Consider the following 16020-nt stretch of genomic DNA (forward strand, 5'->3'; position numbering starts at 1 on the left):
CACGAGGCTTACAGGGCCACGAGTGTTCCTGGCCAGAGCCTGCGAGGCTCCCACGTGACTTGCCCATTGGATTCAGCTGCCCAGCACTTAGTGGGCAGCCGCCACGTGTAGGCTTGGCGCATTTCTTCTTGGCTGCCTACAGCCTGCCCCTGACATTGGGACCTGCCCTCCCGAGTGTAGCCACCCCTCCCCCTCACACTCGTGGTCCATTTTCCATTCCAACCTCCGAGAAACACCTGCCTCGTCTCGCCGCAAGCGTCCCTCTCTTTACACCACCTCACCCTGGCACTCTCACAGATCCACAACCGGGGAACGTGATCCCGCTGGAACGAACATGGCAGCCTTGGCGGAGCCCCTGGGTCTGGAGAGGGGTGAGCGTCGCAGGGTGTGGGTGTACGTCGGGGAGGAGGGAGAGAGGTGCGGCAGAGCGAATGGGTGAATGAATGGATGATGACATGTGCGGGGATTGCTCTTGTCACGACCCTTCTTCCTGGAGGTGCCTCTACCCAGCGCTTGGAGGTGATGAAAGATGCAAGGGACAGGTGGGTGGATGGCGTAATTCACAGATCACTCCCATCTGTCCGTTTCAGGGCCTATTAGGGGGTACCGTCTGTGAGTATTGGTTTATCAGGGGTGCCCCTCAAATTGAAATGTTCCATAATGTGGTTGGAGGAGGCGAAGGTGTTACGGAAGCAGCAACCGTCCAGCATCTAGAAAGTTACTCTGTCTCTCTCTGTCTGTTTTGCTCCCTTTGTCACCCTCCTCCCTCTGTCTCAATCCCTCTGTCTGTCTCCCTCCCTCTGTCTGTCGCCCTCTCTCCCGCTGCCTCCCGCTCTTTGTCTCCCTATCTCTGTCTCCCTTTGTTTCTATCCCTCTGTCTCCCTATCTCTGTCTCCGTTCCTCTGTCTCCCTCCCTCTGTTTCTCTCCCTCCCTCCCTCTGTCTCCCTCCCTCTGTCTACCTCCCTCTGTCTCCTCCTCTCTCTGTCTCCCGCTCTCTCTGTCTCCCTCCCTCGGTCGGTCTCCCTCTCCTTCCCTCTGTCTCCCCACACATCCATCCATCGGTTCTCACGTTCACCCTTTATTCATCCACATTTGCATGCTTCCTTCATTGTCCATCCACTCGTCGGTATATGCATGCATCCATTTATCTTTTTAACCATTGATCCAGTCACTAGCCCATCACCTATCCTTCCACCAATCCTCAATTTACTCTGCTACTCATCGTTCCATTTCTCCATCCATCACTCCAATTGGTTTATTCTAAAGTCCATCCATCCTTCCACCCTTCACCATTTCTTCCTTCTTTGTTTCGAAGTTTCCTTCCTTCTTTCACTCTTCCTTTCCCCTTCCATTCTTGTCTTTCTTTCTGCCCATCTTACTTTTTCCTCCTGTGTAGATAGCTTTTTTTGTAGGTGGATCTATGTCTGGGTGGCTCTGTGTAGGTGGCTCTATGTGAATGACTCTGTGTGTGTGTGTGGCTCTGTATGTGTGTGTGTGTGGCTCTGTGTGGGTGTAAGTGCAATAGGTCATGCATATGCGAGCGATTAAGCTATTGGCATTGTAAATGACAATGCCATTTATTTAGCGATTAAGCTATTGGCAATATAAATGACAATGCTATTTATTTATGATTTTTAAAAAAAATTAAAAATGTATAAGGAGTGCCAATAGCTCTACCTTTAATAATGCCGAGATAATTGCATTGTAAATGCTTGTTTTAATACTCGCTGAATAATGGTCTTGGTTTCACTATGTTGGGCCAATATGCTGAATTTTGACATGAGTGTAAAAGATAGACAGGAAGAACCAGATAGGCAGGGCGTTTTTCCAAAAAGGGTGATCGGTTTGCCATTACTGTACCTAATAGCTGACCTTGCATGCATGGTTTCAGAGCATCTGGTTTCCCAATGTTTCTGTGCCTGCTGCCTGATGTTTAACATTTAAGCAGCAAATAACAGCACGATGGAAATTACAGGAGAAAGTGGCTTCAGATTTGCCTTTGGACTGTAGAGAAAAGTATTCATAATTGTAATTTCCCTCAAAGGGATATGTTTCCATTGGCTTAATAGTTTGTTTAGTCAGGCTGTTATTGAGATTTGTGTATTGTTCAACATTCTTTTCAAATGTGTATTCTTAGACATAGAGGATTCCCTTTATTTTAAATATTTGGATCACCCTGTGCTTTTCGGGCTATCCTTTTAAGGTGCTCCTTTTAGCATCTGACATCTAGAACCAAGGCGGGGCAACTGACTTCTTAGAGACATGTTGGTATGTTCGTACACATATCACATCTTAGATGTTTGAGTCAGCCACTATTGCTAGATTGTTTTGACTTTATTGATATGGTACTTCTTATCTGCCTCCTCCCCTGTATATTATGCTTCGGAATGCGTAGTACTAAAGGACCTCAAAAGTAGGAGTGGGAACTTGGTGATTAATTTGATATATATTTTTGATCTCAGTTCTTCAGTCATACAACAGCCTTCATCTTCTCGAGTGGCTCCCTAGAAGTAGGGTTTTGACTGGCTTTGTTGAGCTTCTGCATTGTTTCCCCAAATTGTTAGTACACCTGTTCCAATTCATCCCAATTATTTGGGAATTCAACGGGCTGAAGAGGTAAGTGCACTATAGTTACCATAGTGAGTAACATGTTTCCACTGAGCTGTAGCCACAGTATACCATTCTCTTGCACTCAAAAAGCAAGTACTCCATAGTGCATGCTTCTAAAAACACAAGCCATGATGAGCAGGGTATACATGCCACCCTCACACCCCCAAAACAAGTATAGCACGGGCAACAGGTGTATAAACGTACATTACTTAAAATGGGATGAGAAGCAAAAGTACATGCAACACACACCGTGTCGTTCACAGACAACTGCCATGTAAGCTTCCCACACAGACTGCAACAAGAGAAACCACAGGCAGCAGCTTTGCATGCTTTCTTCAGACACACCAAACAAGTAGGACAAAGGCAGCAACAGTATTCATATTCAATGTTCCTAGACCAGGTAAGGCAGGAGCAGCAGTAGTGCAAGCCCGCTCCCATGTTGAAGGGATACAGCACAAGCAGCATTAGCACATAGAATAGGTGAGGCACACACAGTTGTAATGCAAGTTTTCAAAAGTCATTACAGAAGTAGTTGAACTAGCTGTCTCAGACAAAGCTATCCTGAAAGGAATATACTAAGTACATGAGGCTACACTAAGGCAACCCTGTGCAAGCCGCCCTTGGGCCAAAATAAATATTTACAGTACAAATGAAGAGAAGGTAAGCCTCATTTTGTATAGACTAAAGGTACAACAATTGACAAAATGCATGTCTGGTTTGTAAATCCTATGCCATTTTTTAAACTTATACACAGCTCTTAAGTTATGACTGCCAATTTCAACAAGATTCACTTATGTTGTGTGTTTACTTATGGCCATCCCAATGTGTTGTAATTAAGTACTCAAAACAGAAGGATGAAGGCTCTTTTCAGCTACATGGAAACCACATCAAAAGCCCCCACACCTGTATTTTATATGCTCCCTCCTCTACCTTTGATCCTAAGAGATCCAGGTAAAGTCATATTTTTTTTACACACATCCATTTCACATTTGCAGAGGCTTAAAGTATCCCTCATCTGCCGTCTTACCTTGATTCTGTGGTCATGACATTAGCATAGCCTCAAGACAATCATAAGCAGGCCACAACTCTCTCACCTGTTTCTTTTCTTCGCTAGGTGGCTGGAAGTACAGATGGAGAATCTGACTTGCACCCAGCGCTGGGTGATTTACATGCGTCTCTTGCAGCAGTCAATTTGGCCAGGAGGCGCACTCCGTACTGTGCCCCGTCCTGTTAGAACACAGGAGCAGAAAGTGGCTGCTAGGAGGCAGGCTCTGCAAAGCCTCATGGGAATTCTACCAGGTGAGTTCACTTTGACAAAGCAACGTAATGTTTACCACTGGTGAAGTGTTTGTTTGAGTGTTAGCTGGTAGGATTATGCTGATTCTTCCCACAATTAGGTCTTTAGGTATACAAAGCAGGTGGCCATTGTAGGAAAGTGAAGTATTACGTGGTGAGGCTGGTCATGATTCCGCATGTAATACTATCACAAACCCAAAAAATGGTCCTTGGATTCACACTCATAAATCCTGAGCTCAGCCCGGGTAGTGTAGCAAAGAGCAGTCAGGCTTTACTAGAGGAACATCTATTAAGCATTTCAAAGTACAAACATGAACAATAAGAAATTGAGAGGACTCTAAAGAAACCCAAAACCAATTTATAAAAATATAGCAGATTTTTACTTTAATTTCGAAGCCAAAACTAACGGAATCAGATCTATAGAACTGAAGTTATGGATTATAGAAACAATAGAAAATCATTGCAAAATAATATAGTAAAACAGTATCATTGTGGTCAATGGTAAAAACCACTGGTGACAATCGGTCACTTGCAGGTCAAGGTGGAGCATGTCCCAGGCCCAAGCCATGACAGTCAGTTCAATTTTACCTGCCCATGAAGCCCGGGTGCAGAGTTGTCCTGGCTGTTCGTGGTGCTGAGCGGAACCACAGGGAAGCTGCTTTTACAGTTACACAGTGCTGCTGGGGAACACAATGCAAAATATTACACAGGGGCTGCTGCTGACATCAGACAAAAGTTGGCTGAAGTTCCCTCTTGTTATGTAATGTTATGTTATTTAAATTTATATCTAGGTACAACAGCTACCCAAAAGGGTTTCCTGGCTCTTGAAGCAGTGTTCAGTGAAGGGGTCAGTTGCTGGCCTGGCATCCCCAAGCCTTGACAGCGGGAAACACATCAGATGCTTACTTCAATATCTGGAGGTCCTCTGAAGTACAGTAGCTGCCTGAAACTTCGAGGAGGGTAGGACTACTGTTTCCACAATGCAGTGGACCATCTGGATTTGGGCGATCCCTCAGAGGGCCGGATGGCCAGTGATTCTTCGGATCCGGAGTACTGTTTTACCTGCTGTTTGTAGTGGACTAGTGTCACTAGTCCAGGGGAGTATGAAGTTGCTTCTGGCCGTCAAAGAGATCCCTCTGTCTGGGGAACTGGCCTTTAGCCTAGAACGAGCATTGATTGTGTAGTTCCAAGAGTGTTGCCACAGGTGCAGAGTCTCCCTCTTTTGGTTTGTGCAAGTCATGTGGTCACAGACTCTGGTCTCTTCTTTTCTCCTCTTTGATGCAGAACATTGGTAGTCCTTAAATCCTCGATATAGGGGTGTTAGGGTTGCTGGTGCAAGTGGCCAATGGGCTACTAGCCCCAGCGGATGATCCCCCCTGAAGTGACCACATCCGGGGATATAGGTCATCTTTTCCACCCAGAATCTTCTATTCTACCACTTTTAAAAATGGCAGAAGTCTTCCTCAGCTGTACAGCCATGTAGTCCACTCTGAGGTGTGGATAATCTACTGGGGGTTTACGCCTCCTGACTACCTAAGTTTCCCACCTGTCCGGATGTATATGTGCTTGGGGGCAGTGGGATCGTTGTTTATTCCTTGGGTAGTCAGCCTGGCTGCATAGCACAGGCAGTGCAGCTTTTGCAGCTCACTGCTTTGATGTGCCACTTTAATAGCCAGCCTATCAGGGAGGGAGATGTGACCTCCTTCCCATCCAGGCCATTGTTCCTGACTCCTGGTTGAGTTCATGCCTCCTGGTAGAGGGTCAGAATCCTGTCTTGGCAGCCGCAAGTTCCGTCTGGCAGCCAGAGGACATCAAAGTTGGGGCAGTCAGGGATGCAACCTCTAAAGTAGCCACCTCAGTGCATGCCACCGTTCCTCTGGCACTAGATTCATGGCAGGGGTGAGGAGGTACTTTGTTTGATACAAACATGACTTATTTCGGCAGTACCATAATGCAGATTGGAACCTCAGGTTTGCCCGGGTGACAGCCCATGTTATCCTATGGACCGTCTATCACTGACAGTGCCCTTTAATGGTAAAGGGCCAGTATAAGCTCATATATGTTTCCACTTATATGTTCTCGACCCCTTAATATAATGAATCCTGCCTCCTGGGGCGAGGAGGCCTTCCTGAGCAGTGATTAACATTTATTAAAGATAGTGCTTTGACCTTGCCACACATGGTGAGGGAAAAGTCGAGTTCGAGCAGTTTGGACTGCTCCTGCAGTCTGCAATAGCAGGTCTGCTGCCAGTAGTTGACTTTTCAAAGTTGTGCTTTCCTCTAGACAGGTGAAAGCATCCCTTGATGCACTGCTATAAGATCCTACTGGGGTTTACCCAGCGTTCCTCAAAAGTTTCACACAAAGTTTTAACTGTTCATATTCTTTATTTTTTCAAGAAGTTCTTTCTTTTAATGCTTTAATCTTTGTTTAAACATCATAAATGTACATCTGTATTCATTAAGTCAGTCCAATGCATTTCGGTCGCTGTGACCTTCATCTGGGACCATATGAGCTGAAACAAGGCATAACAGTACTATGTATCAGTAATGAAATCATAACATAACAACACAACACATTCATGCATGTCCATAATACTGATTAACTAAAATGCAAAAATGTGATCATAAGTGATGTCACCCAAGTGTAAACATGCTCTGGTGCTATGTTGTGACAAGGAAAACGCCTATTAGGCACTCACTTAGTCTCCTCTTCGTACTACTCGTATTGCATACAACGCTATATGAGAAAATAAACAAGAACGAAATTATTGTAGGAAACCGCTTGTGCAAGAAGTTCCACTCCTATTACTATGTCAACCTGTTCGCATATCCAAGTTACTCACTTCATGAACGTGGAAAACACGTCTTCTCTGTGCTGTTCACTCTTCCAAAAAAAGATGCCAGCATTAGCGCGATGCCGGTCCAATTACTTGAACTTTATCAAAACCTTGCACAAGCCCTTCGGTGTTCCTCGCTCTCATTGGTCACGCCCCCGATCACGTGATCGGGACCGCAGCCAACGGGAGCGAGTCTATCCCTTCTGATGTTATACGTTCATACGCGGGAAGAAAATAATGAAACTATCATTGGGGTATCATATAGAAAGTAGTATACAAAGCGATTAATAAAACTATCACAAGAACGGAATAACCTGTGTCATACCTAAGGGATGTGCTTCTAAGAAAGTAAAATACATGTGACATTATGATTACACAGACCCCATTATGTGTTATTGTGACAAATGACTCGTCCACCCAACAGCATAGGAAAGGCAAAGCGCGCTTGCGTTCAAATGAACTTATTGACAATGTCTAAAGGTAGCATGTGAATTCAACGCGATCATTAAGCCCAAAAGGCTTGTGTGAGTTCAGCATATACATCCAACTGTTTTCTCTCTGGAGGAGAAATCTGTTATTGTCCCGTCCTTCAATTTTCTCAATCACTTCTAAAACTGTGAACTGTAACTGAGACACGTTGTGCTTCTCTTCCTTAAAATGAGCTGGTACGGATGACTTGACGTTACCAGTCCTGATGTTTGATTTGTGTTCGTTTAGTCTTGTCTTTAGCTTGCGGGTGGTTTTTCCTACATAAACCTTCCCGCAAGGACATTTCAACATGTAGATGGCATTAGCCGTGTCACAGGTCGCATTCACACGAAGCTTAATGTTGTGTCCTTTCATTGGATGTGTGATTGCACTTCCTCTGATGATGTTGTTGCAGTGCCCACATTGTAGGCAAGGTCTAGTACCTCGATATATCTCATCTTTCGGTTTCTTTTGTTTTAACAATTCTCCAAGATTTTTGCCTTCGGTGAAAGCAAAAATAGGTTGCTGTTCGAAACTTTTATCAAAGTCACTTTCGGCTCGTAGGATGTTCCAATGAGTTTGTATGATTTTCTTGTATTTATGGCTCATCGTTGAGTATTTAGATACTATGGTCATCCTTTCTTGCTTTGTTTTGACTCGAGTCTTCAATAGTTCTGATCTAGAGATGCTTTGGACCTTGTCAATTGATTTGTCAATCAGGGTCGCTGGGTATCCTCTCTTACGAAATCTTTCGCCCATAGTTTCCAATGTGCTTTTCACTTTGTCAGTCTCAGAGGTGATTCTTTTTGCTCTCATCATCTGGGATGTTGGTAGGTGAGTTTGTAACGAATCCTGATGAAAACTTTGAAAATGAACGGTGTTGTTTCTGTCAGTGTGTTTCCTATACATCTCCGTTTCTATCTTACCTTGGTGCAGATTCACTCGAACATCCAAAAACGTGATGGAAGATTTAGAGATTTCCCAGGTAAGTTCTATTCTCTCATTTTTTGAGTTCAGTTCAGTTAGTGCCAGTTGAAGTGATTCTTCGCTGTTCTTCCATATGATGAAGACATCATCAATGTAACGAACTAGCATTTTCAGGTTGCTAGTCCATGTGGGATTATTCAAGATGAAATGTTCCTCATACGCCTTCATGTATAGATTAGCATATACAGGGGCGGCGCAATTGCCCATTGAGGTTCCAACCAGTTGTTGGTACCACTTGTTGTTGACCTTGAAGTAGCTATGATAAAGCGTAAAGATTATCAACTCCATCAAAAAGACTTGCATTTGTTCATTGTAGTCTGTAGTTAAGATTGCTTCCTCCATCGCTTCAATCCCAGCTCCGTGGGGTATTGAAGTGTACAAAGACTTTACGTCAGCTGTACATAGTAGTAATTCTTCATTCACACCTATTTCCAAGAGGTTTAGTCTCGTTAAAAAGTCTGTGGAATCCTTGATGTATGTAGTCATGTTTTGTACTGTCGGTTGCATGTATTTGTCAATGAATTCACCGGTGGTTTCATGAATGCTATTTCTCGTAGATACAATGGGGCGCAATGAGGGATCCCATAAGTTCTTGTGCACCTTCGGTATCATGTAAAAAACCGGGCTACTGGGATTCTCTTTGAGCAAAAAGTTTTTTGTTTTATCATTGATGGTACCATTCTCCCTGGCTCGAACAACCAGTTCTGTCAATTTTTTGGCGTATTCATGAGCAGGATTCAGATTTAACTCAGCATAGGTGTTAGAGTCAGCTAGATGTTCTTCTAACTTCTGTTGGTACATGCTAGCATCCATTATAACTAGGCCTCCGCCTTTGTCTGCTTTGGTGCACACAATGTCCTTGTTGTGTGCCAGTTTTTTTAAGATATCCAAGTCCTTGTTCGTGAGGTTTCTTCTGGGCTTTTTATCAAATTTTAGCCTACTCAGATCTTGCCTAACCAAAGTTTCAAACAGATCTAAGGTCTTGTGGCTCATCGGAGCCATGTAAGTGCTTCTTGCTCGTAACCCTTTAAGTTGATCATGTTCCGTTGTGATGGGTTTATCGACTATGTGATCAAAGAAATAGCGCAACCTCAATTTGCGCATCAATTTGAAAAAGCTGATATCGAGTTCGAGTGAATTAGTGGGAGTTGTCGGAACAAAAGAAGTACCTTTTTCCAAAACTGCTAGTTCTTGTGTTGTTAACTTGTACTTGGATATGTTGATCACTAAGTGCTCTTGGGTGTGGTTTTTTTTTTCCCTTTCTCCTTTATCTTTGTTGTTACACTTCTTGTGTTTGGAGCCTCCTTTTCTCCACCTGGATCTTCTTGTAGGTCTGGGCCTACTCCTAAAAAATGCTCGTCTGTGATGTTGATAACTGCTGAAGTTGTCGGTTTTTCTACCGCTGTTGCTCTCTCTTTTGTAACTGTTAATATACTCGTTTGTTCAGACTGTGGTGCCTTTCTCGGTGGATAGTTTTTGTTGGGCGGTGGTCGATTTGTGGCATCTCTTCCTGATGACGAGGTGTCGGTGAATGGAGTGTGGGGGCGGTTTCTCCTTCTCTGGGCGTACACATCTGCCCATGTGTACACTTCCCCTAATTTGTAATCGAGTGTATCTCGTTTGAATTTTCTTATTTTTCGTTCATTCACTTCTTGGGTGTGACGATCTATTTGTTCTTTTGCATCCTTTAAGGCTGCATCTAATTCATCTGCTGTCATCATTTTAGAAAGCTCCTCTGTGAGTTCATCCATCTCCTTCGTTAATTCTATCAGGATAAGTGAAAGCTCTTCAATAATCAGTAAAATTAAATCCAACGAACATCTGTTCAAAATGGCGTACCACTTGTCTTGAAAGGCCTTTGAATTCTTACAGAGAGAGGGTTTGAGGGCAATTCGTAGTCCCCTGGGTATCCGTTGCGCTTTATCATAACGGATCAGTGTGCTCGCGTGTAGTTTTTGATTCACATGACGTTTGGAAATGTAGATTAGCTGCTTCAGGTTTTGTGCCTTGGTCCTAATTGAGGACGTCTGAGTCATCCCTTCCTGGATTAAAGAATAAATCCTGGAGGCTTCTCCCTCCTGGAAAGCGAACGTGTCTGCCCTGGCTTCTGTGCTCTTTGAGATCTCTTCATATTGCATTTTTGTAAATAATTGTGATAGACCAACTTTCGTTTGATTTGCGTGCAGCTCGCCTCAGTGGCAAGGGAAGGATACAGAACTGTGACGTCGAGAGGCTCCGAGCGCACTGCGCTTGTAAATATAACTTACATTTCCTCTGTTCAATAACTCCTCTTATAAGTTGAGCGTGCAATCAAAGCGGCGCCTCTTGCCTTAGGCGCCCCATAAATAATCCAAAGTTGTGCTTTCCTCTAGACAGGTGAAAGCATCCCTTGATGCACTGCTATAAGATCCTACTGGGGATTACCCAGCGTTCCTCAAAAGTTTCACACAAAGTTTTAACTGTTCATATTCTTTATTTTTTCAAGAAGTTCTTTCTTTTAATGCTTTAATCTTTGTTTAAACATCATAAATGTACATCTGTATTCATTAAGTCAGTCCAATGCATTAAGGTCGCTGTGACCTTCATCTGGGACCATATGAGCTGAAACAAGGCATAACAGTACTATGTATCAGTAATGAAATCATAACATAACAACACAACACATTCATGCATGTCCATAATACTGATTAACTAAAATGCAAAAATGTGATCATAAGTGATGTCACCCAAGTGTAAACATGCTCTGGTGCTACGTTGTGACAAGGAAAACGCCTATTAGGCACTCACTTAGTCTCCTCTTCGTACTACTCGTATTGCATACAACGCTATATGAGAAAATAAACAAGAACGAAATTATTGTAGGAAACCGCTTGTGCAAGAAGTTCCACTCCTATTACTATGTCAACCTGTTCGCATATCCAAGTTACTCACTTCATGAACGTGGAAAACACGTCTTCTCTGTGCTGTTCACTCTTCCAAAAAAAGATGCCGGCATTAGCGCGATGCCGGTCCAATTACTTGAACTTTATCAAAACCTTGCACAAGCCCTTCGGTGTTCCTCGCTCTCATTGGTCACGCCCCCGATCACGTGATCGGGACCGCAGCCAACGGGAGCGAGTCTATCCCTTCTGATGTTATACGATCATACGCGGGAAGAAAATAATGAAACTATCATTGGGGTATCATATAGGAAGTAGTATACAAAGCGACTAATAAAACTATCACAAGAACGGAATAACCTGTGTCATACCTAAGGGATGTGCTTCTAAGAAAGTAAAATACATGTGACATTATGATTACACAGACCCCATTATGTGTTATTGTGACAAATGACTCGTCTACCCAACAGCATAGGAAAGGCAAAGCGCGCTTGCGTTCAAATGAACTTATTGACAATGTCTAAAGGTAGCATGTGAATTCAACGCGATCATTAAGCCCAAAAGGCTTGTGTGAGTTCAGCATATACATCCAACTGTTTTCTCTCTGGAGGAGAAATCTGTTATTGTCCCGTCCTTCAATTTTCTCAATCACTTCTAAAACTGTGAACTGTAACTGAGACACGTTGTGCTTCTCTTCCTTACAATGAGCTGCTACGGATGACTTGACTTTACCAGTCCTGATGTTTGATTTGTGTTCGTTTAGTCTTGTCTTTAGCTTGCGGGTGGTTTTTCCTACATAAACCTTCCCGCAAGGACATTTCAACATGTAGATGGCATTAGCCGTGTCACAGGTCGCATTCACACGAAGCTTAATGTTGTGTCCTTTCATTGGATGTGTGATTGCACTTCCTCTGATGATGTTGTTGCAGTGCCCACATTGTAGGCAAGGTCTAGTACCTCAATATATCTCATCTTTCGGTTTCTTTTGTTTTAACAATTCTCCAAGATTTTTGCCTCTGGTGAAAGCAAAAATAGGTTGCTGTTCGAAACTTTTATCAAAGTCACTTTTGGCTCGTAGGATGTTCCAATGAGTTCGTATGATTTTCTTGTATTTATGGCTCATCGTTGAGTATTTAGATACTATGGTCATCCTTTCTTGCTTTGTTTTGACTCGAGTCTTCAATAGTTCTGATCTAGAGATGCTTTGGACCTTGTCAATTGATTTGTCAATCAGGGTCGCTGGGTATCCTTTCTTTACGCTTTATCATAGCTACTTCAAGGTCAACAACAAGTGGTACCAACAACTGGTTGGAACCTCAATGGGCAATTGCGCCGCCCCTGTATATGCTAATCTATACATGAAGGCGTATGAGGAACATTTCATCTTGAATAATCCCACATGGACTAGCAACCTGAAAATGCTAGTTCGTTACATTGATGATGTCTTCATCATATGGAAGAACAGCGAAGAATCACTTCAACTGGCACTAACTGAACTGAACTCAAAAAATGAGAGAATAGAACTTACCTGGGAAATCTCTAAATCTTCCATCACGTTTTTGGATGTTCGAGTGAATCTGCACCAAGGTAGGATAGAAACGGAGATGTATAGGAAACCCACTGACAGAAACAACACCGTTCATTTTCAAAGTTTTCATCAGGATTCGTTAAAAACTCACCTACCAACATCCCAGATGATGAGAGCAAAAAGAATCACCTGTGAGACTGACAAAGTGGAAAGCACATTGGAAACTATGGGCGAAAGATTTCGTAAGAGAGGATACCCAGCGACCCTGATTGACAAATCAATTGACAAGGTCCAAAGCATCTCTAGATCAGAATTATTGAAGACTCGAGTCAAAACAAAGCAAGAAAGGATGACCATAGTATCTAAATACTCAACGATGAGCCATAAATACAAGAAAATCATACGAACTCATTGGAACATCCTGCGAGCCGAAAGTGACTTTGATAAAAGTTTCGAACAGCAACCTATTTTTGCTTTCACCAGAGGCAAAAATCTTGGAGAATTGTTAAAACAAAAGAAACCGAAAGATGAGATATATCGAGGTACTAGACCTTGCCTACAATGTGGGCACTGCAACAACATCATCAGAGGAAGTGCAATCACACATCCAATGAAAGGACACAACATTAAGCTTCGTGTGAATGCGACCTGTGACACGGCTAATGCCATCTACATGTTGAAATGTCCTTGCGGGAAGGTTTATGTAGGAAAAACCACCCGCAAGCTAAAGACAAGACTAAACGAACACAAATCAAACATCAGGACTGGTAACGTCAAGTCATCCGTAGCAGCTCATTTTAAGGAAGAGAAGCACAACGTGTCTCAGTTACAGTTCACAGTTTTAGAAGTGATTGAGAAAATTGAAGGACGGGACAATAACAGATTTCTCCTCCAGAGAGAAAACAGTTGGATGTATATGCTGAACTCACACAAGCCTTTTGGGCTTAATGATCGCGTTGAATTCACATGCTACCTTTAGACATTGTCAATAAGTTCATTTGAACGCAAGCGCGCTTTGCCTTTCCTATGCTGTTGGGTGGACGAGTCATTTGTCACAATAACACATAATGGGGTCTGTGTAATCATAATGTCACATGTATTTTACTTTCTTAGAAGCACATCCCTTAGGTATGACACAGGGTATTCCGTTCTTGTGATAGTTTTATTAGTCGCTTTGTATACTACTTTCTTTATGATACCCCAATGATAGTTTCATTATTTTCTTCCCGCGTATGATCGTATAACATCAGAAGGGATAGACTCGCTCCCGTTGGCTGCGGTCCCGATCACGTGATCGGGGGCGTGACCAATGAGAGCGAGGAACACCGAAGGGCTTGTGCAAGGTTTTGATAAAGTTCAAGTAATTGGACCGGCATCGCGCTAATGCCGGCATCTTTTTTTGGAAGAGTGAACAGCACAGAGAAGACGTGTTTTCCACGTTCATGAAGTGAGTAACTTGGATATGCGAACAGGTTGACATAGTAATAGGAGTGGAACTTCTTGCACAAGCGGTTTCCTACAATAATTTCGTTCTTGTTTATGTTCTCATATAGCTTTGTATGCAATACAAGTAGTACGAAGAGGAGACTAAGTGAGTGCCTAATAGGCGTTTTCCTTGTCACAACGTAGCACCAGAGCATGTTTACACTTGGGTGACATCACTTATGATCACATTTTTGCATTTTAGTTAATCAGTATTATGGACATGCATGAATGTGTTGTGTTGTTATGTTATGATTTCATTACTGATACATAGTACTGTTATGCCTTGTTTCAGCTCATATGGTCCCAGATGAAGGTCACAGCGACCGAAATGCATTGGACTGACTTAATGAATACAGATGTACATTTATGATGTTTAAACAAAGATTAAAGCATTAAAAGAAAGAACTTCTTGAAAAAATAAAGAATATGAACAGTTAAAACTTTGTGTGAAACTTTTGAGGAACGCTGGGTAATCCCCAGTAGGATCTTATAGCAGTGCATCAAGGGATGCTTTCACCTGTCTAGAGGAAAGCACAACTTTGGATTATTTATGGGGCGCCTAAGGCAAGAGGCGCCGTTTTGATTGCACGCTCAACTTATAAGAGGAGTTATTGAACAGAGGAAATTTAGGTTATATTTACAAGCGCAGTGCGCTCGGAGCCTCTCGACGTCACAGTAGTTGACTTTTGTCACTCAGGGTGGCACAAGCAGTGTGTCAGGCCCTCGTGACCCCTTTAACACCTATGCCCTAGGTACCACTGGTACCATATACTAGGGACTTATAAGGGGATTAAAGTACTTGCCATTTAGGTTTACCAATTCACATATATCAGTTTTAAGAAGAGAGCGCTTACACTGGGTTCTGGGCAGCGGGCTCCGTTGCACTTTCATAATCATAACAATCAGCATTGGAGCAAAAAGTGGGGGTGGGTGACTACAAAAGGATTATGTTACCCTGTAATAATTTGCTCTTTGCATGTAGTGCTATAGATTGACATGCTTTCCATACGTCCGTCATCTAGTGTTGGACTTGGATGATTACAAATTGTTTTAGTGCAAAGAAGTTTCTTCGAGTCACAAGGTTGTGCGACTCCTCCTATTAGTGATACTTCACATGGGCATCGACTCCATTGTTTGATTGTTTTGCCGCAGGTGGGTAAGAATGGAGTTGTTGCAAGTATCCTTAATGTGATGTCCATGCAAATGGTGTGAATTAAAATACATAAACTGTGACCTGCACAGGCTTCTGGGGAAGAGGGACGGCACATGTGAATCTACAGCACTGCCTGCCAAGAACAGATGCTGACAGGGTAAGTAACATAATCTGTTTGCGGCATGTGTGCTGTAGATACACATGCTTTGCATCAACTGTAAAGCAGTCCCTCTCCCTAAGCGGTGGCTAGCCTGCGGGGGTTGCAGTAGTTTGAAAGAGAGTCCACAGTACTGCTTGGCCAACACTGGATTGTTGACGTGCTAATACATCCACAGCAATGTTTTCTGAAGGTGTGCGGTGTGGACCATGTTGCCGCTTTGCAAATGTCAGCAGTAGGAACGTTCCCTAAAAATGCCATAGAAGCCCCTATTTTAAAAGTTGAGTGAGCTTAAGAGGGAACAGGTAACTGTCTTTTAGCTTTAGCATAGCAAGGTTTGCTGTCTAGTTTGTGATCCCAGTTTTAGAAATAGCATTTCAAATATGAGGAGATGCAAAAGCAATGAATGATTGCTTAGTCTTTCTAAACGTTTTTGTTCTGTTGATATCTTCTATACTATACTACTATTATAAAGCGAGAACTGGGAACCTTTGAGGCGGGTAAACTCGAAAAGTACACCACCAATCACAACACCCAATACAGCTTTGGAAAGGGGAGGTCCAGGAGATGGACATAGGCTATACAGCACCACACCATATACATTTAGGGGGGTGGAAAGA

The 16020-nt window shown here is 43.0% G+C and overlaps 1 protein-coding gene across 1 annotated transcript in view; it reads left to right on the forward strand.

Moving 5' to 3' along the window:
* The window catches only part of SNX19 (sorting nexin 19), a 264785-nt gene that overhangs the window by 187429 nt on the left and 61336 nt on the right, over positions 1–16020 (forward strand). The window contains exon 9 of the mRNA XM_078681942.1: positions 3726–3910. Within this exon, the coding sequence (XP_078538068.1) occupies positions 3726–3910 (185 nt within the window). The remainder of the gene's footprint in view (positions 1–3725; positions 3911–16020) is intronic.

Source organism: Lissotriton helveticus, chromosome 3_1, assembly GCF_964261635.1.
Source record: "Lissotriton helveticus chromosome 3_1, aLisHel1.1, whole genome shotgun sequence".
NCBI lineage: Eukaryota > Metazoa > Chordata > Amphibia > Caudata > Salamandridae > Lissotriton > Lissotriton helveticus.